Raw genomic sequence first — 21886 nt, 5'->3', positions numbered from 1 at the left:
CAGCACAAATATACTGCCCCAGCAGAACCAAATACAACAGGGCAGCACAAAATACTGCCCCAGCAGAACCAAATACCACAGTGCAGCACAGAATACTGCCCCAGCAGAACCAAATACCATAGGGCAGCATAAAATACAGCTCCAGCAGAACCAAATATCTTGCATTGGACGACTCAGCTACTGCCAGTTCAACAGAATTATTGCCATTGCCAAGGAGCAATTTCCAACAACCAGACAAAATACCAGCCATGGGTGTCCAAGTTTTATTGAAGACAAACAAGAAAGTAAAAACACAACATGCATGCTAACATTGCTAAAAATGCAGATTTCACAAGACTTCTCTTTCAATCTTTCTCAAATTGCACAAAGTTTTGAATTTCCTGTCAATGTTCACCAAAACATCTTGTGAGAAGACATATTGCCTGCCAGATGATGTTGTGGGTGCATCAAGGGAAGCAATGACATGCTCTGGGACCCAGCAAGTGTCTCTTCGGGAAGGCCAGTAAAATGACCTTGTAGGACCATGGGGATGCGAGAAATTGATCAAACCATCACGCTCCTCAATTGAAACTATTGCCAATCCACCAGGAGTTATCATAGGTACGTACTGACCAGGTTAAAGACAGGATACTTTGAGGACAGATTGACATTCAGGTTCCAGAACACTTGCAATAAATGAGGTTGCATCATTCCAAATTTTGCTAACACAAATATTAGTTGTCTCCATGGGTTTCTTCTGGAATTGGTCTGTTTACATCAACATCTTCCTTTGGGACAAAGAAACATTTAAGACCAGGAACATTTTTGCTGCAGAAGTCATACAGATCTTTTGGTGTCAAAATTTGGTTATTGACTGGACGCTGTAAACTAGCCCTGGCGGCCAAACGTTTGGCAGTTCCTCCAATTCCATGACAAGGTGATTTTCCATGTTCCACTCAGCAGTGATGCAAAAGTCATTATTCTGACTGCATAGATTAATCACATTTTTTAAGTTTTTGTACTGAGCAGCAGATCCATCACTAAAATAGAGAATATGCTATTGTGTCATGACGCAGGCAGTCACTGATGATGCAAATGCTGAAGCATCGGAAGTCAGAGTTGCAACAGTAACCCACGACAGGATGAAGTGCTGCCTGGCTACTTTCCCACTGGGACCCCTGCGCTGCATCCTGGACAACAAAGGAGTCGTTTTCAGCACAGTCCGTCAGGACAATTACATGTCCCCCCTCCAGATTTTGTTTCAGCTCATTTAGATAAGCACTTTGGTGCTTAGGCTACTTTCACACTAGCGTTAAAGTTTTCCGGTATTGAGTTCCGTCATAGGGGCTCAATACCGGAAAAAAAACGCTTCAGTTTTGTCCCCTTCATTGTCAACTGAACTGAACAGAATGCTCCAAAATGCATCCCGTTCTGTTTAGTTGGTTCCCAGACCGGAGAGCAAACCGCAACATGTTGTATTTTGCTTTCCGTCCTGGGAAAAACGGATCCCTCATGACCCCCAATGCAAGTCAATGGGGACAGATCCTCTGCCACAATAGAAAACGGATCCATCCTCCATTGACTTTCAATGGAGTTCAAAACGGATCCGTCTTGGCTATGTTACAGATAATGCAACCGGATCCAGTCATAACGGATGCAGACGGTTGTATTATCAGTAACGGGAAGTGTTTTTGCTGAACCCTGCTGGATCCAGCAAAATCACCAGTGTGAAAGTAGCCTTAGAAATAAAATGGTGTCTGGTCAAGTTACACATTTTGTCAATTAGCTCTGAGGTGAAATCCTCTAAGGATAACTGCTGGGTTTCTAAGGTATCCCGATCTGTGTGAATTCACTTCTTAAATTCAACAGTGTCATCAGGGTCACTTTCCTTAAAATAATCAGCAAGATATTCTTCCAGAGCAGCCCTATGGGCACTATTCACATCGTTGCAACATGCGATCTTTTGATTTAATATCACAGACAGCTTTACTTAGAGTGTAACTGTCATTTTATTTTTGCTAGTTTATACATGGTGATGGATCATGTGACGGACCATGTGATGAGCGCAGTGACGTCACCACAGGTCCTTTTCCTCCTGGGCATCAAAGAAGAAGACAGAAGAGAAGCCGGGCTGCGCGAACAAGAGGGTGAGGTGAGTTTAATTAAAAAAATGTATCCCCTCCAGCCCTATTGTACTAAGCATTCTGTATTAGGAACAATGCTATCCGGGCATGCTGGGAGTTGTAGTTTTGCAACAGCTGGAGGCACACTGGTTGGGAAACACTTATCTACACAACACCTAACCGAAACCCGAACTTCTGTGAAGAAATCCGGGTTCGGGTTTGGGTACTAAACATGACGATTTTTCTGACACGCATTCAAAACGCATTAAAATGCTTTGCACTGGCGCGGAAAAATCGTGCTTTTTCCCGCATCTTATCCGGCCGTCTAACGTGACGCCCGTGTGAAAGAGGCCTACGTTTAACATGTTGATGGATTGTGCAGACAGACTGAATGAGTTCCTGATGAGCCAACAGTAAAGCCTCATTCACACGTCAGTGTTTGGTCAGTGATTTCCATCAGTGATTGTGCGCCAAAACCAGGACTGGATCCTCCACAAACATAAGGTATAATGGAAAGATCTGCTCCTGTTCTGTGTTTAGATCTGCACCTGGCTTTGGCTCAAAATCACTGACCACTGACGTGTGAATGAGGCCTCATGCACACAACAGTATTTTTTCACTGTCCTCAAAACGGGGTTCCGCGATCCGTGTCCGTTTTTTCTTCCGTGTGTCTTCCTTGATTTTTGGAGGATCACCAGACCAGAAAAGTGAAAAAAAAATCTAAGTCAAGTTTGCCTTGAAAATGATGGGAAAAAAACGGACGCGGATCACAATCTTGTGTGCCTCCGTGTTTTTTCACGGACCCATTGACTTGAATGGGTCCGCGAACAGTTGTCCGTCAAAAAATTAGGACAGGTCGTATTTTTTTGACGGACAGGAAACACGGATCACGGACACGGATGACAAACGGTGCATTTTCCGAGTTTTCAACTGACCCATTGAAAGTCAATGGGTCCGCAGAAAATCACGGAAAACGGAACAGCGGTCACGGATGCACACAACGGTCGTGTGCATGAGGCCTGAGGCATAACACACCATTTTGGCCGAAACTCACAGAATTTGGAGAACCCAATTTCAGGCCCATGCTTGTCCCGATGGATGTTGTACAATTCCTTCAAGTTGCACAAGATCAACCTTTTCTGCTTCAATAGCTTTTCACCATTTCTCCTCACAGACACACAATCCTTTCTGCCTGGACATACTCTAGAAAAGTCATCATTTTCATAAAAATCCAGAACATTCTGCTTTATGGTCAGACAGCATTTTTCCTTGCTTGGGTTTAAGAACAGCAAGGATGTAAAATGTGTAGCTTGTAGGTCATTTATTCAAGTACATTGAAGTAATATATAGGCCATAGGTGGGAACCAATTAAATTCAAATTAAATTAAATCCAATTAAAAATGGCAACCCACAATTAATTAGAATATGTGTATGGAAATATATGTAAAAGTTCTACTAGGATAACAAGCTCGGCAGCCCTACATGATCTCATGTGTCTGGCTCACCGGCCTGTCAGACAGGAGGCCACCGAGAAAGTTAATGCACACATGCAAAATGGGTACATTCTTGTGAGCTTAGTTCTGGCCAACATAAGGCCGCGTCAAAGATAAAACAGGGTGACTTTTGTGGCAAAAAAAACATGCTCTTTTAGATGAGATTAATAAAAAAAAAAGATAAAAAAATTACACATTTGAGATATTTCCACCCCAATAGTAGCAAAAATTGGCAAAAATATGAAATCTAATTTATTTGTCTAATCATATCTTGTCTTCAAGTTGGTTGGAAAGCTTGTGTATGTGACCTTCAATGCGGCGTGGCATGGAGGCAATCAGCCTGTGGCACTGCTGAGGTGTTATGGAGGCCCAGGATGCTTCGATAGCGGCCTTAAGCTCATCCAGAGTGTTGGGTCTTGCGTCTCTCAACTTTCTCTTCCCAATATCTCACAGATTCTCTATGGGGTTCAGGTCAGGAGAGTTGGCAGGCCAATTGAGCACAGTAATACCATGGTCAGTAAACCATTTACCAGTGGTTTTGGCACTGTGAGCAGGTGCCAGGTCGTGCTGAAAAATGACATCTTCATCTCCATAAAGCTTTTCAGCAGATGGAAGCATGAAGTGCTCCAAAATCTCCTGATAGCTAGCTGCATTGACCCTGCCCTTGATAAAACACAGTGGACCAACACCAGCAGCTGACATGGCACCCCAGACCATCACTGACTGTGGGGACTTGACACTGGACTTCAGGCATTTTGGCATTTCCCTCTCCCCAGTCTTCCTCCAGACTCTGGCACCTTGATTTCCGAATGACATGCAACAGTCCAGTGCTGCTTCTCTGTAGCCCAGGTCAGGCGCTTCTGCCGCTGTTTCTGGTTCAAAAGTGGCTTGACCTGGGTAATGCGGCACCTGTAGCCCATTTCCTGCACACGCCTGTACACGGTGGCTCTGGATGTTTCTACTCCAGACTCAGTCCACTGCTTCCGCAGGTCCCCCAAGGTCTGGAATCGGTCCTTCTCCACAATCTTCCTCAGGGTCCGGTCACCTCTTCTCGTTGTGCAGCGTTTTCTGCCACACTTTTTCCTTCCCACAGACTTCCCACTGAGGTGTCTTGATACAGCACTCTGGGAACAGCCTAATCGTTCAGAAATTTCTTTCTGTGTCTTATCCTCTTGCTTGAGGGTGTCAATGATGGCCTTCTGGACAGCAGTCAGGTCGGCAGTCTTACCCATGATTGCGGTTTTGAGTAATGAACCAGGCTGGGAGTTTTTAAAAGCCTCAGGAATCTTTTGCAGGTGTTTAGAGTTAATTAGTTGATTCAGATGATTAGGTTAATAGTTCGTTTAGAGAACCTTTTCATGATATGCTAATTTTTTTAGATAGGAAATTTGGGTTTTCATGAGCTGTATGCCAAAATCATCAATATTAAATCAATAAAAGGCTTGAACTACTTCAGTTGGTGTGTAATGAATCTACAATATATGAAAGTCTAATGTTTATCAGTACATTACAGAAAATAATGAACTTTATCACAATATGCTAACCTTTTTAGAAGGACCTGTATATCGCATGGGCCATAACTCCTGGCAAAGTTACAGCCTGATGGGACTGCATGTCAAGAGCAGTGGGCAGTCAAAGTAGGCCCTTAACGGTCATTTGTCAATTTTTTGGCGTATTTTGATGGCATGTAAAAACTCAGTCAAGCCTTCATGAGGCACCAAACTTTGCAAGGAGACCTAGGGCTCATGCACACAAACGTTTTTTGCGTTCAGTATACTGGTGTTTTTTTTAGTTCAGTATGCGTTACTTATACTGAACCATTTATTTCAATGGGTCAGCAAAAAAAAAACTGAAGTGTCTCCGGGTGCATTCCGTTTCTGTATTTCAGTTTTTCCGTTCGGTTCAAAGATAGAACATGTACAATTATTGCCCGCAAATCACGTTCCGTGGCTTCATTCAAGGCAATGGGTCAGCAAAAAAAAAACGGAACACATACAGAATGTATTCCGTATGTCTTCCGTATCCGTTCAATTTTTGCGGAAGCATATTTTGGAAATGTTATGCCCAGCCCAATTTTTTCTATGTAATTGCTGTATACTGTATATGCCATACGAAAAAACAAAACAGAACTGAACCGGAAACACTACTGAAACAAAAAAATTGAAAAACTGATCCGTTAAAAACGGCCCGCAAAACACTGAAAAAGCCATACGGTCGTGTACATGAGTCCTTAGACTAAGTAGTTTTACTAACCTGCAAAATATCAGCCTCCTGGCTTAACTACTTAAACTGATGATCTATCCTCTGGATAGATCATCAGCATCTGATCGGCGGGGGTCCGACACCCGGGACCCCCGCCGATCAGCTGTTAGAGAAGGCAGTGGCGCTCCAGCAGCGCCGCGGCCTTCGCACTGTTTACCACCGGCCCAGTGTCGTCACGACTAGTATCAACTGCCTTCTCTAACAGCCGATCAGCGGGGGTCCCAGGTGTCGGACCCCCGCCGATCAGATGCTGACAATCTATCCAGAGGATAGATCATCAGTTAACACAAACTGTAGAACCCCTTTAAGATACTGTGCCTTGACAAAGTTGCCACTTTGGGTCACACAGCAAGCAGCACATTACAGCCGGTCCATCATCAGCTGCCTGAAACTCTGGATCCAACGTAAGATTTCATTTAGGACCCTAGGGAACATCTGTGCAAAATTGTATTCAATTTGGAGAGGGTTGGATTTTTAGGTTGGTCCACTTGACATGGAATGACCCCTTTATAAAAAGAAGCCCATGTTTCTCACCCCAGGGACCAGATGTTTTCTGCTGGGGGAAGCCACGGCTAGTCACAAAGGGGGAAATTCACGATTCTCCCCACACCTGTTTTGGGCATAGAAAACGGTGACTTTCCAATGCATTTGCAGCTTTTGTAGTTGCAATACGCCGCCCTCGCTAGGTCTACGAAAAGGAGGTGGGGTGAGATGTGGGCAGAAACTGGCATAAATAATGACGGAAATCTACAGAAGCTCCGAGCTCGGGGGAGCGGAGAGACAGAGGAGGCTGGTGACCTATGACGAGGCATAACTCTGGGCCATATTTTCCATGTAGTAAGTACAATAAAGGAATTCAAGAGGGGCCTGGATGTATTTCTGGAGCGTAATAATATTACAGGATATAGCTACTAGAGAGAGGTCATTGATCCAGGGATTTATTCTGATTGCCTGATTGGAGTCGGGAAGGAATTCTTTTTTTGCCTTCCTCTGGATCAACTTGCAGGATGACAGGCCGAACTGGATAGACAGATGTCTTTTTTCGGCCTTAATACAAAAAAAAATCATATATTGGAAGGAAATGGCACAAAATTACAAAAGTATAATTGATAGGGGAAAAATGCTGCTGCAGAGGCCAGTACTTGGTTGCAGTGGTTACATTTGTATACAGGAACGCTCTTTCAGCAGCCAAGTGAACAAACACCTGCAGGGACTACCCGAGCGGGATCAGATTTATCAGGTCAATCATTGTTCATGGGTTATTTTATGCCATTTGCCCCCGATTATCTCATAATAATTCCCTTTAATCAAGAAAAAAGTTTAAAAAAAAACATAGAACAGGCAGATTTATGAAGACTGTGTAGAATAAAAATATGTTTGTTTTAGAACCTCCCTCCTCTCTCTGCGGGGAGATTTATTAAAACTGGTGTAAAGGAAAACTGGCTTAGTTGCCCCCAGCAACCAACCAGATTCCACTTTTCATTTTCCAAAAGGGCTCTGAACAATGAAAGGTGGAATCTGGTTGCTAGGGGCAACTAAGCCAGTTTTCATTTGCACCATGCGACTCTAGCATGTCACGTGACCCAGTAACGCCACAAAGTCCTTGCGGCGCATGGGATTTGGACGCTGCCTCACACTATAGACCCGTGACGTCAAATGTTCGCGACACGGAGAACAATAAAGTTTTTGCATGCCGGGCCGCAGGGCGCGGTGCACTTTGGGTAGGTCATAGTGTGGAGGACTCCATGTGTTACAGGCGGTGACAGCAGCGCGGAGCTCGTGTAACCGTGGTGTCCCCGTAGTCAGCCGCCCAGACCTGTAGTCATGTTTCCCGCCGCCCGCTGCTGCTGGAGACTGCGGAGCGCCTCCCTGTGCAGGTAATGGAGGGGAGGTCACGTCACCCACTGTAATCTGATGTGGGGAATGAATGGGAGCGCAAGGAAGGGGGCAGGTCTGCAGCATGTCCACCCAGTGACAGTGGTGCTCTGCGCCCCCAGGCTGCTGCCTCTGAGGCTTGTGTTTATCATTGCACCATGGCCGCTGTTCACACCAGGAGCCTGACCCCCAGCCAAACATCTAAACCGCTCCTGACCGGCCCTATTGGTCCTACCCGACCAGCGCTATAGAACCTGTAGCGTAGATCGGGACGAACAGGCGGCGCGAGGTAGGGGCCCCTTCTCAGGCCTTGGCAGTGCGCCAAAAAAGACCAAATCTGTAGGGTTCTAGTCACTGACAGCAAGCAGAGATTTTGAAAACGGTGATAAACTAAAATGAGAAGTGTTTCGACTTCTAGTCCCTAAAACCGTTTGATGTGTAATGTTTTTTAACCCCTTCTCACCTTGTTCTGGAAATATATGGCGCAGGGGGGGAGTGGCTTACATTTACAGCCCGGCGATCGCTTTAGCGCAGCAGGTACCTGCCTTACCACCCACGGAGGGACTCTACAGCTGCCGTGCTGCCCCCACGGCAATAGCTGGCGCCAGAGAATCATTTTTAAGGGCTTTTATCACTTTGAGGGACTAGTGACAAAGGTCTTCCTCGGCCCCATCACTAGAAGGGAGGTCCTGTCCCCCCCCCCCCCCCCCGCCCATTGCTCCTCGTTTGTATGGAGCTGTGGTCATACAGGCGCTCTGCCGCTCCATTCAATGTCAGTGGGGGATAACAAATACGACGCTCGTTTTTTCGTCAGGTACCTAGTCGTTGAATGTAGTGACAGGGCGCATGTGTTACCACCGCTCCATTCCAATGGAGGGCCCAAAATGGCTCAGTCCTTAAAGGAGCTTTCCAGGATTATCATATTGCTGGCCTATCCTCAGGATAGGACATCAATATGAGATCTGTGGGGGTCCAACTCTCTGCACCCCCTGCCGATCAGTTTGAGGAAGCCTCTCTCGCTGGTGCTCTGATGACTGGCGCGTGGCCTCCTCGCAGCTTACCAAGCACCACCACAGGAGCATCATGAGCCGTACACTGCACAGAGGAGGTGGAAGCCTCTGTCCACAGGAGCACTGTGAGCTGTAAACTGCACAGGGGAGATGGAAGCCTCTGTCCACAGGAGCACTATGAGCCGTACGCTGCACAGAGGAGGAGGAAGCCTCTGTCCACAGGAGCACTATGAGCCGTACGCTGCACAGAGGAGGTGGAAGCCTCTGTCCACAGGAGCACTATGAGCCGTACGCTGCACAGAGGAGGTGGAAGCCTCTGTCCACAGGAGCACTATGAGCCGTACGCTGCACAGAGGAGGTGGAAGCCTCTGTCCACAGGAGCACTATGAGCCGTACACTGCACAGAGGAGGTGGAAGCCTCTGTCCACAGGAGCACTATGAGCCGTACACTGCACAGAGGAGGTGGAAGCCTCTGTCCACAGGAGCACTATGAGCCGTACACTGCACAGAGGAGGTGGAAGCCTCTGTCCACAGGAGCACTATGAGCCGTACACTGCACAGAGGAGGTGGAAGCCTCTGTCCACAGGAGCACTATGAGCCGTACGCTGCACAGAGGAGGTGGAAGCCTCTGTCCACAGGAGCACTATGAGCCGTACACTGCACAGAGGAGGTGGAAGCCTCTGTCCACAGGAGCACTATGAGCCGTACACTGCACAGAGGAGGTGGAAGCCTCTGTCCACAGGAGCACTATGAGCCGTACACTGCACAGAGGAGGTGGAAGCCTCTGTCCACAGGAGCACTGTGAGCCGTACACTGCACAGAGGAGGTGGAAGCCTCTGTCCACAGGAGCACTATGAGCCGTACACTGCACAGAGGAGGTGGAAGCCTCTGTCCACAGGAGCACTATGAGCCGTACACTGCACAGAGGAGGTGGAAGCCTCTGTCCACAGGAGCACTATGAGCCGTACACTGCACAGAGGAGGTGGAAGCCTCTGTCCACAGGAGCACTATGAGCCGTACACTGCACAGAGGAGGTGGAAGCCTCTGTCCACAGGAGCACTATGAGCCGTACACTGCACAGAGGAGGTGGAAGCCTCTGTCCACAGGAGCACTATGAGCCGTACACTGCACAGAGGAGGTGGAAGCCTCTGTCCACAGGAGCACTATGAGCCGTACGCTGCACAGAGGAGGTGGAAGCCTCTGTCCACAGGAGCACTATGAGCCGTACGCTGCACAGAGGAGGTGGAAGCCTCTGTCCACAGGAGCACTATGAGCCGTACACTGCACAGAGGAGGTGGAAGCCTCTGTCCACAGGAGCACTATGAGCCGTACACTGCACAGAGGAGGTGGAAGCCTCTGTCCACAGGAGCACTATGAGCCGTACACTGCACAGAGGAGGTGGAAGCCTCTGTCCACAGGAGCACTGTGAGCCGTACACTGCACAGAGGAGGTGGAAGCCTCTGTCCACAGGAGCACTATGAGCCGTACACTGCACAGAGGAGGTGGAAGCCTCTGTCCACAGGAGCACTATGAGCCGTACGCTGCACAGAGGAGGTGGAAGCCTCTGTCCACAGGAGCACTATGAGCCGTACGCTGCACAGAGGAGGTGGAAGCCTCTGTCCACAGGAGCACTATGAGCCGTACGCTGCACAGAGGAGGTGGAAGCCTCTGTCCACAGGAGCACTATGAGCCGTACGCTGCACAGAGGAGGTGGAAGCCTCTGTCCACAGGAGCACTATGAGCCGTACGCTGCACAGAGGAGGTGGAAGCCTCTGTCCACAGGAGCACTATGAGCCGTACACTGCACAGAGGAGGTGGAAGCCTCTGTCCACAGGAGCACTATGAGCCGTACACTGCACAGAGGAGGTGGAAGCCTCTGTCCACAGGAGCACTATGAGCCGTACACTGCACAGAGGAGGTGGAAGCCTCTGTCCACAGGAGCACTGTGAGCCGTATGCTGCACAGAGGAGGTGGAAGCCTCTGTCCACAGGAGCACTGTGAGCTTTACACTGCACAGAGGAGGTGGAAGCCTCTGTCCACAGGAGCACTATGAGCCGTACACTGCACAGAGTGGTTCTTTATGGAAGAGTGGCCATTCCTACAGTGAAGCATGGTGGTGGTGTCTTCATGGTGCGGAAAAGCTGGTCAGGACTGATGGAAAGCTGGGTGGCAGTAAATACAGGGCGGTTCTTGAGGAACCCCCATTTCAGTCTACCAGCGATTTCAGACTGGGGTGGAGGTTCACCTTCCAACAGGGAAATGACCCTAAACATATGGCTAATGCTACACTGAAGGGGTTTTAAAGGGTTAGCCGAGATGGCCGATCCTCAGGATAGGTCATTAATATCAGATTGGCGGGGGTCTTGTGAGCGCAGCAGTCTCTTCACAGCTTAATCCACCAAAATTCATTTTTATTATTGCTATGCAATGAAACCGGACAAAGGGGAGTTGTATTTAGATGATGCTCTCAATCCCAAAAGTGATGGGCTGAAGTAAAAGTAATTCCTCAGTGTTGTCTCGGTCATGCTGCCATGTGCAGGTTTGGGGGCCCGACTGCAGGAGCCACAGTGTGAAGATCCCGCCCTGAAAAGATGGATTCATAGATTTAAAGGGGTTCTCCAGGCTTTTACTATTGATGACCTATCCTGAGGATAGGTCATCAGTATCAGATCGGCGGGGGTCTGATACCCGGCACCCCCTCGGATCAGCTGTACGAGGAGACGGCGTGTGCACCTGCTGTCTCTCTTCTCTCTTCCTGTCCGCTGCTATGGTCATCAATAGTAAAAGCCCGGACAACCCCCCTTTAAAGCCTGATTGTTGCATGGTCAGCTTTCTTAAAGGGGCTGTGCTAAGTATTTGTTATCCCCTTCCCACAGGATGGGGGATAACTAGGGGTGCGACCGCTGGGACCTCTACCAGTCCCGAGAACGGCGGTCCTATTCTGATGGAGCGGTAGGTGGTATATATGCACCGCTGCCATTCACTCTTCATGAGAGCGCTGTACTCTGCTCTTTCTGGCGCTCACAAATAGAATGAATGGAGCAGTGTTCTTGCTGGTCGCACCCCAAGAAATCAGCTAATTATCCCCAACTTAAAAATTAGCACAAGCCCTGGAGGTCATTCATCACCACTGCACCATGGCCTCAATGATGTGAACATAGCCTTAGCGTATATGGACATCTCTGAGCAGTTCAGTCAAAAATGCAGGAAAAGAGCAAAGGCTGCTGAACTATCCTGTCTGGTAAGATGAGACCCCATTCTAGACACTGTCCTATTACGGATCAAGCACGGCCTCTCTTTACTTTTACTGACAGCGCCAATGTGAACGCAGCCTTGCAGGCAGCTGTGTGGAGAACACGTTTACTAGAACACGGTTGTCACCATTTTAATAACCACTGCTGATAACTGGTTCTCCTGCTTGTACAGGTTAGAGTGGTCTTCGGTGAGGTATCTACGGACGTCCAGCGTGGTTCACACCGAACTCTTGCCCAGCCCGGCCTTGGACAATGCACCCAAAGTATATCCCCCAAAAATCCAGCAACTGGTAGACCAAATAGCAAGCCTCACTCTGCTGGAAGTCTGCGACCTCAATGAACTGCTGAAGGTGGGTACAACCTCTTACCCAGTGATTTATGTAATGCCAACCTAATCCACAGCACAAAGGGTAGATTCTATCCGATTTTAGGGCGTGATATGGGTTTTCATAGACCTTAAAGGAGACATTTTCCAGGGGCCAATGCCCAGGGGGGCATCCAAGCCCTCCTCTCTGCCACTGGCTGGGTACATAATGAGCTCAGCGGTAATTCATGCTGTGAGAATCAGGTACTCATGTACCCGGCCAGCGACCACACATGCCCTCCTGAATTCAACAGCTGTGGCCCGCATTTCACCTCCTAAGCCCCCGTCTCCTTATGTTTATCAGCGATAACTGGAAGAGGACAGGAAATGGCAGCCATTGGTGGCCACCACAGAGGGACAGCTTTTCGTGCTGTATATTGTGCTGCACTGCGGTATATGGTTCTGCGGGGACGGTATTTTGCACTGTGGTATTGCAGGCCCCACCTACTTGTGTCCCCCTTCCTTCTGTCAGTTTGGACCCGCCACTTTGTTTCCAGTCAGTCCCTGATGTCAGCCGAACCCGCTGATTGTCTAATCTGTATGAGGTCCTCCTACCTCTCCTCTAATGTCTGGGGAGATGAGGATTGGGGATGTAGGCATTCCGCTGCCTGACCCTTTTCTTCTTGGGCAGATAAGCCAGGCAGGCATGTGTTTTTAGCAGACGCAAGGGGAAGTAGCTGCTGCCTTAAGCAGATCAGAATGCGATTGTCGGGGCGGAAGTGTTCCCTTCCGGCACTAGCGGAGGAGACCACTGCTACATTACATTACATGCAGCGATTTTCCTCCACAGCATGGGGAGGAGTGATCATTATGCCATCGCTCACCCCCATACTGTCTAGTGATTTGCTGGCAGCAGATGGCTGTTAGAGCGCACGCTCTGCCGCCGGCAAGCACTGATTTGTCAGCATGTCTAAAAATCTGAGTTGCCCAATAGTTTGCTCGTTTATCGGGCAATCGGTGGCAGTATTACATTGCCAGATCATCGTTACTGAGCGTTCACCGCTAATTTGCGAATATCAGCCAGTGTAATGCAGCCTGTACACCTCTGACAGTGGCTTCTTCCCACTTAGAACAAGTGCTGCTCAGCTGAGTGTATGCGGGGCTCAGGGGGGTGGCTGTCTTATGTGTATGGCCAGCCCTACCTTTAGAATTCCTTCAAGTAGCGTAGTATTCTAAATGTCCTGTAGAGGTCACTGTGACTCCTTCTATGGGAGTTCTGAAAAATAGCCAAGCACTGGCTCAGCTATTCCCAGTAGTCCCATAGAGGTGAATGGATAGGTGACCCATACCCATCTGACATCGGTGGCATATCCTAGTGATGACACAACCCCTTTAATACGGAGTTCATTCCCACAAACTAAAATGACTGTTTCCAAGAATTAAAGCAGGATCCCTCCCTGTAGCCATATTTAAAGTTGAAGTAAAACTCGACATTTGTAAATTTCTCAACTCTGCAAATACCTTATTTTTTATATATATATATATATATATATATATATATATATATATATATATATATATATATTTTTTGCAGTCTGCATCATCGCAATAATGCATCTACCTGGTTAATCAGTGTCTAATCTCTGCCAATCAGTCTCTATGCACTGGCAGTGATCGCTGAGATATAGCTGGATTAGCAGGGGCTATGCTTGACCTCCACCCCGTTCAGATACCTCCTCATTGTGCAGGGGCAGGGCTTGGGACCCCCGCTTCCAGTGACTGGTGGCACATCCAGCGATTAGGCATTTATCACCTATCCTGTGTATAGGTGATATTTTTCTGGGATCACCCCTTTAAGAGCTGTCTGCCATTCAGCGCCCTACTCTCTCGCCCAGTAGTGATTTCTTGCATTCAGTGGGTTCTTCAGGTTTCATTTGCTTTCTGTATATTCTTGCCCGCTTACTTCTTCGCACACCTGTGAACCGTAGACACCATTATAACCGTAGACAGCATGATGACATTGCATCCTTTGTCCTCCAGAAAACGCTGAAGATACAGGATGTTGGTATGATGCCAATGGGCGCAATGATGCCAGGTGCAGTTGGTGGCCCAGCGCCCACAGAGGTAATTATGGATGAATAATAGATCACGTCCTGATCATTTTCACGCTGGTAAAGATATAAATATTCTGATTAATCCCTTGGCGTTCACTCAGTCCGCAGAAGAGGAGGCAGCGCCAGTGAAGAAGGAGAAGACGCATTTCACTATAAAACTCACAGAGGTGAACCCGGCGGATAAAGTCAAGGTCATCAAGGAAGTGAAGAACTGCATGCAGGGAGTGAACTTGGTGCAGGTAACATGACGCCCCCATATACAAGGGCATGTGGCCAGAGTTTATTTACGCTCTATTTCATACCTGGAAATGCATGATATCCCCCACCGTCCTGCAGCCAGCCTCATTAGCACATGAATACCCTTTACGTGGATTGCGTGCACATATAGTAGTCATATTAAATGCATGTGCTAATTAGTGTCACATTTTCATGTTATGAAGTGAAGCTGCTTAGAAAATTCCCAGTAGCCTTGTAAGATCAGTGTAGGATCAGTCAACAGCAGTTAGCCTCCAGTCCACAACTGAACTGAAAAGTCTAGGTTACTGTTTATCACTGCGATATTTCATGTCTGTGGATTATACCGCGGAGGTCGTTCAGTGGGTGTTTTTTTTTTTTTTTTTTTTTTTTTTTTTTTTAATGCTCTCCCAAATTTGCATTTTTTTTTGGGGGAATGATGAGCCCTCAATGGGACAACTACCAACGTACAGCACTGCAGAATATGCTGGCACTATAGAGTACTAATAGTGAAGGGGTTTTGCACGTGCACTCTCTGACCCAGTCTGACGTTGGCTGTGGGTATATGCACATGCTGGGTGGTCTGGCTGCTGAGGCCCACCAAGCGTTGTGCATGCATCTTATTATAACACAGTGGGCATGTGCCACGTATGGAGTTGGCTCAGCTCAGGAGCCCGCTCCATATACTCCTTGTGCACCTTGAATGTACAGTTATGTTCAGATATGCAACTGGGTTAGAGTAGGGCACATTCTTAATACTCAGTGGGCATCTTACATTTTTTTAGGCAACTCATACGCCCAGCTTGTAGTAGCGTCTCTCAATGTTTGATGTCAGATTGGTGGGAGCGCCCATACCCTAGGATTGCGTGGGACTTATTCATGGTAAGTCATTAAAGGGATTGTCTCACTTCCGACATTGGTGGCATATCGCTAGGATATGTCACTAATGCCAGATAGGAGCAGGTCCCACAGTTGAGCCCCTTACCTGTCTCCAGAATGGGCCCCAGAAAGTGTACGGAGGGCAGCCGTGTATGTGTGGCCACCCTCCATTCATTTCTAGGGCTCTGCTTTATTTGCAGTAGGTAAGAAATTAATGGAGAGCACGCCAATCATGTATGGTGTGCTCTCCTTCACTTTCGGAGGCCCATTCTGGAAATTGGAGTGGGTACTAGAGGTGGAACCCACAGCTATCTGACTTTGATGGCATATCCTAGAGATATGCCACCAATGTCTGAGATGATAAAATCCCTTTAAAACGTATGACACTGGCTGACCTGTTGCATGTGCTTTTGGCAGCTGAAGACATCTGTGTTGGTCCCATGTTCCTATGTGCCCACATTGCTGATAAAAATGTGTTAATGTATGCAAATGAGCCTCTAGGAGCAATCGGGGTGTTGCCGTTACACCTAGAGGCTCAGCTCTCTCTGCAATTGCCATGCCCTCTGCACTTTGACAGGGCACGACATTAAAAACGCCGTCGTGTGTGGCACTATCAAAGTGTGGAGGGCCTGGCAGTTGCAGAGAGAGCTGAGCTTCTAGGTGGAACGGTAACGCCCCCGTTGCTCCTAGAGGCTCATTTGCATATATGAAAACCTAATTTCTCTCAATGTGGGCACATATGAACATGGCACCAACACAGATGTCTTCAGCTGCCAAGCGCACATGTAGGAAGGAATTTTTTATTCCCCTAAAGTGGGGAAAATTGGCTTCTACCTCCCAGGTTTTTTTTTTTTTTCCGTTTTTTTCCTTTTTCCTTCCTCTGGATCAACTTGCAGGATAACAGGCCGAACTGGATGGACAGATGTCTTTTTTCGGCCTTATGTACTATGTTACTATGTAACAGGTCAGCCAGTGTCATAGGTACAAATCTGCTGACGGATGCCCTTTAATGGGGTCGACTCCTGGGACCACCACCTATCAGCTGTTTGGAGGCCCCTAGCGCTCAGAGGAGCTCTACATCCTCTTTCTTGGCCACTGACATCACTTCCATCAGCCACCTAAAACTACATTAAAAAAAGAGGGGCAGAAGCGCTGCTCTGAGTGCTCTTCGCCTTTGGTTGTCCAAGTGTATAGATCAGGCATCCTCAAACAGCGGCCCTCCAGCTGTTGCAAAACTACAACTACCAGCATGCCTGAACAGCCTACAGGTATCAGCCTACAGCAGGGCACTGTGGGAGTTGTAGTTTTACAACAGCTGGAGGGCCGCAGTTTGCGGATGCCTGGTATAGATAGTATTTGGGATCCATGAGCCGCACGTTCGGACAGCTGAGCAGAGGTGATGAAAGACGAGGCTGCTCAGGGCAGGGCCTCTACCCTTTTGTGTTTTTACAAAGGTCCCCTTTAACTGGTTGAGGGTACTGGATGAGTATGCTGGTCTTTAAGGGGTTAAGATCGACAGGTAGTAATGCAAGTGCTGAGTCACTACTGGTATGCAATTATTACTGGTGCAGAAGTCGTTGAGCAGCTACAAGACTCATAAACTGGCCATATAACCATAATGGCAATTCCCAAAATCAATATATTCAATGTCAGAGTGGGGCAGAGGGCCTGCTGCGATTATTGAGGGGCCAACTTCCTGGGAGAAGCAGGACCTTGTACCCCTGCAGAGGAGGGCGTGCAAGGGCACACTTAGTGTTGAATTTAATGGTGAATCACACACGTGCAGTCCCCTCTCAGACCCAGACCTCCCCAGATGCCCCAGCTACGCAGTCGGTGGTTGGATGCTGCTAGGTTTGTCGGTCGCGTATGAGCAGCAGAGTGTGACGTGTACACGGTACATTGTGTGCACATACCTTGGCGGCCTGGGAAAGTCTCATCCATCTCTTATTTGATTGTCCACACAGGCCAAGAAGCTGGTGGAGTCACTGCCGCAAGAGATCAAGGCGAATGTGGCCAAAGAGGAAGCGGAGAAGATGAAGGCGGCCCTGGAGGCTGCAGGAGGAAAGGTTGTGCTGGAGTGAAGCACTAAGGACTCTTTAAGACAGTTACTATGGGTCATTATATGGGGTTCTACCTCCTCAAGCCTCAGACTCCACAGACCCTCATGCGGCTGGCCAAGGACATCGACGGAATGTGTGTTCTTGTCACCCGAAACAGGAGTGCTGCCTTAAGGTCCTCGGTGATGAAAGTGGGGGCAGTGCCGCGGAGTGCGGTCTGGGTGGGGTTCAGTTTCTGTTTCTTCACCTCCCTCCAAGTACAGTGACCTTTCAAGCACTTCCCCGTTAATCAGCTGTTTGCTCATTATCTAATCTTGTTTTATACATTAAACTCTTACCTTCAGGCTGCTCCCTTTTTCCCCTCCTTCCATTGCGTCTTTCATCAATCAACTACGCAATAAATTGGACTGAGCACTTAAAGGGGAACGCGCAGCTCTCCCAACATGTCTGTTTTAGTAACTGCTTGTATTCTACAGAATATAGCCATTCTAGGGATCCTTTTCTTAGAAATCTGTGTCGTCCCTCTATTATTCCACCTAGACATTTAGGCTAAATGCACACGATCAGGATTGTGTGTGGAATTTCTGTGCAGATTAGCATGTGGAAAATCCGTACCGTAGGTCATGTACATTGTATTCTATGATCATTTTAAATTCTCATGTACACGATGCTGATTTTTTTTTCATTTTTTTTTTTTTTTTCACCCGGATTTTGACCTACGGTGCGGATTTTAAAATCCCCAGCACGTCAATTTATTTTTATTTTTCCTGACCGGATGTTCTCCATTCACTTCAATTGATGCGGGCTGACCGCACAGATTTCCCTGAGAACACCTGCGGATTCCAGTGCTGATTGTCCACACCTAAATCCTGGCATTTACCCTTATGGATAAGTTGACAGCTGGGTGTTAGCAGTTGGGGGGCTCTCCCCACATACCCGTGCACTATCCAATCAGTGCCTTATTATTGTGCTAGGACACACCGCTTGGATAAGAGGAATAGTAACACCCAGTTGTCAATGCAGTCATGCATTTCTGGGAGGAAAAACAGGAATACCATAGTATAAGGCTATAAGAAAATATGTAGCTGTAGTGATCGGTCCTCAAGAAAAGGATCTGCTATGTCCTCCATAAGGTAACATCATCCCTTTGTGCTCCCCTGATTGTTATTACTTCGCCCACAAACTACATTTATCACGTAGATGAAATGCACGATCACCGTCCAGTGTGTGAATGGAGTGGTAGTCCACATTCATGTCAGACTGCTGCAGCGGACAGTCCCATAGACCGTGCAAGGAGTGATGGTCTCACATGTGCACACAGATTGGTGCGGGGCCCTGCGATCATACATTGTACCCCCGCCGATCACTAGAAGGGGCCTTGTTCTCTGAATGGAGCGGCAGAGATGTTTGTCACGCCCATTCAATTGGGGAACATGCCAAGCGCTATCAGGACTCATTGGCATGTGCTGGAGCTGTTGGAAGCTATCTGGCAGTTGCCAGGCCGTTCTGTGCATTGGGGACCACAATTTGCGATCCCCAATGCACAGGCACCATCCGTGCAGCTGCCGTAGACTGATCTAGACCCATTTGACTTGAATGGGTCTGTGATCCGGCTCTGGTGGCACGGAGAGAAACCCCACAGAAGCACTTTGTAGTGCACCGTGCCTCTGTTCCACACAACCTTCTGGATTGCAGAGCCATTCAAGTGAATGGATCCGCATCTGTGATGCGGTGCACAAATGGCCGGGGCCCCTATATTGCGGAACCGCTGTTTGCGGGCCACAATACGACAACGGTCGTGTGCATGAGGCCTAAAACTGTTGACGGATTCCCTTTAAGGAGCGGAGCTGCCAGGCAGCCAGAGGAGATCTGAGGTAGAGCAGAAGCTCCAGGCGTGTGGGGCCGCAGCTTGTGCCCTTTCCTTGGCTGTGTCTGGATCTCCTCTCCTGTCCGGCTGCAGTTGCTACTTGAAAAGTCACTTCAAATTTCCCCTGCATCAGCGCTGCAAAGTGTCCGAAATTTTAACTGATGAGCTATTCTCTAGATATGTCATCAGTATCTGACCGGTGGGGGTCCGACACCCAGGACCACCGACGATCAGCTGTTAGAGAAGGCAGCTGTGCTTGTAGTAACACCGCGGTCTTTTCACATCCTCAGTGAATGGACCTGACAGTGATACCAGGCACAGCCGCTATACAATGCTCACAGGGGTGCCTTCTCAAAACAGCGGATCGGCGCGGGTGTCAGACCCCCACTGATCAAAAATCCTGGAAAACCCTTTTAAAGGTACCTGCACACAAGTGCGGCTTTAAAACAGAAAATCTTCACGGCTTTCTCTGCACCAGATCTGCCCAAAAAAACGCACTTGTTACTTGTGATTTTTAATGAGAATTTAATGCAGTTTTGCCACAGATCTCAGCCCTTCACTGAAAAGGGTGAAATCCGCACCAAAAATCACAAACAATTGACGCGCTATAGATTTCTAAATCTGCACGGCAGGTGAATTTCCGCAGAAAAAAAGCAAAGTGCACATTAAAAACCGCATGTAATCCTCATCGTGCACAGACAGCCTTAGGCCTAATGCACACGACCGTGCCGTTTTTTTGCGGTCCGCAAACCCGCAAAAAACAGAAGCCGTCTGTGTGCCTTCCGCAATTTGCGGAACGGAACGGGTGGCCCATTGTAGAAATGCCTATTCTTGTCTGCAAAACAGATAAGAATAGGACATGTTATATTTTTTTTTGCAATGCTGTCCTCATCTTTTGCGGCCCCATTGAAGTAAATAGGTCCGCACCCGAGCCGCAAAAAATGCGGCTCGGATGCGGACGACAAAAACGGTCGTGTGCATTAGGCCTAAAGGTAACTGCACGTTGTTGAATCTGCATGTTTTTTCTGCGCACATTCCCGCGCGAAAAAACCGCAGTGTAGTACAGCACCAGCAAACTTCTCGGCAGCCTGTCAATTATGTTTGCAGCTTTAGCTGCGGATTTCGCCCTTTTCTAATGAAAGTGAGATCTGCCGCAAAACCGCATCAATTTTGCACCAAAAAGCAATGTTAGAAATTGCAGATTTTGGTGTGGTTTGGGTGAAGAAATGCACGGAAATCTGCGCGGATCTTCTGCACGCTGACCTGCACGGATGTTTTCACTCTATCCTGTTCATCTGAATGGCGCTTGCAGAAATCCATGTACAAAACAACCTCACAGAAATTCCTGCAACAAAATCTGCAATGTGTGAAGGCACCCTAAGGCCTCTTGCACACGAACGTGTGCGCCCCGTGGTCGTGCTGCAGCCCTCAATGCACGAGCACAGTCCGTGGGGCAGCCGCAGCGGATCGCGGACCCATTCGCTTTAATGGGTCCGCGATCCGGCCGTTCCGCAAAAAGATTGGACATGTTCTATCTTTTTGCGTAACGGAAGTACGGGACGATACCCCACGGAAGCACTCCGTAGTGCTTCCGTAGGGTTCCGTTCCGCATCTCCGGATTTGCAGACCCATTGAAGTGAATGGGTCCGCATCCGTGATGCGGAATGCCCATGGAACGGCACCTGTGTATTACGGTCCGCAATACGGCAACAGGGCGCACACGTTCGTTTGCAAGAGGCCTAAAGAAGCATTTTTTTTGTCTTAAAGGGGTATTCCAGGATTTCACTATTGGACCCCCTCTGATCAACAACTTATCAACATGCTATCCGCTGTTCCCAAATAGCCCCAGCGGCGTAGCTAAAGGCTCATGGGCCCTGGTGCAAGAGTTCAGCATGGGCCCCCCTTCTGTTTTTTGGGGGCCAGGGGCAGGGAAACGCACAGCCTTAGTGTTGCCTGAGGCAAAAATTGAAACCATGCCAAATTCTTGACCTAACCCCTTCTCAGAGGTGTAACTTGACCAGCATGCACTTTCTATAATACCGGTGTAACTAGCGACTGCTACCTCTGCACCAACTATAGCTATGCTCCTGGTTGGCTCCAGAGATAGACAGCGCCCCCAGTTATATAATGGGTGGAGCTGGTAACTGCAGCACTCTTCCAGTTGAGGTGAACCATGTACCGCTATGGCACTGCTGAAAAGAGCCGAACCAGCCATACCAGCACTTGGCTATTTTTGGAAATGCCATATAAGTGAATGGAGAGCATGCCGTGTATGTGCGGTGAGGTCCTGTCCTGGGGATAGAAGCGGGTCCCAGAGGTGGGAACGCACCTATCTGACATTGATAGCATATGCCACCAAGGTCTGAGATGACACAACCCCTTTAAGAGAGGTAGCAATAAACAGCTGACCTTACATTCTTAAGCCTCAACTGTGG

The 21886-nt window shown here is 48.2% G+C and overlaps 1 protein-coding gene across 1 annotated transcript; it reads left to right on the top strand.

The window, feature by feature from the left end:
* Positions 1-7562: 7562 nt before the first annotated feature.
* Positions 7563-17932, top strand: MRPL12 (mitochondrial ribosomal protein L12). The gene is made up of 5 exons (XM_044297793.1): positions 7563-7734; positions 12169-12346; positions 14341-14424; positions 14516-14653; positions 17492-17932. The coding sequence occupies exons 1-5, from the start codon at positions 7682-7684 to the stop codon at positions 17606-17608; spliced, it is 570 nt and encodes a 189-aa protein (XP_044153728.1). The 5' UTR covers positions 7563-7681; the 3' UTR covers positions 17609-17932.
* The last annotated feature ends 3954 nt before the right edge of the window (positions 17933-21886 follow it).

Source organism: Bufo gargarizans, chromosome 6, assembly GCF_014858855.1.
Source record: "Bufo gargarizans isolate SCDJY-AF-19 chromosome 6, ASM1485885v1, whole genome shotgun sequence".
In the NCBI taxonomy this organism is placed as follows: domain Eukaryota; kingdom Metazoa; phylum Chordata; class Amphibia; order Anura; family Bufonidae; genus Bufo; species Bufo gargarizans.
The sequence above is the reverse complement of the archived record's forward strand: the minus strand, read 5'-3'. Positions and strand labels throughout refer to the sequence as shown.

Coding starts and splice junctions, on each gene's coding strand:
- MRPL12 (XM_044297793.1), top strand. CDS start 7,682: ATGTTTCCCGCCGCCCGCTGCTGCTGGAGACTGCGGAGCGCCTCCCTG. Junction 12,347..14,340: donor ACCTCAATGAACTGCTGAAG/GTGGGTACAACC, acceptor TTTGTCCTCCAG/AAAACGCTGAAGATACAGGA. Junction 14,654..17,491: donor AGGGAGTGAACTTGGTGCAG/GTAACATGACGC, acceptor TTGTCCACACAG/GCCAAGAAGCTGGTGGAGTC.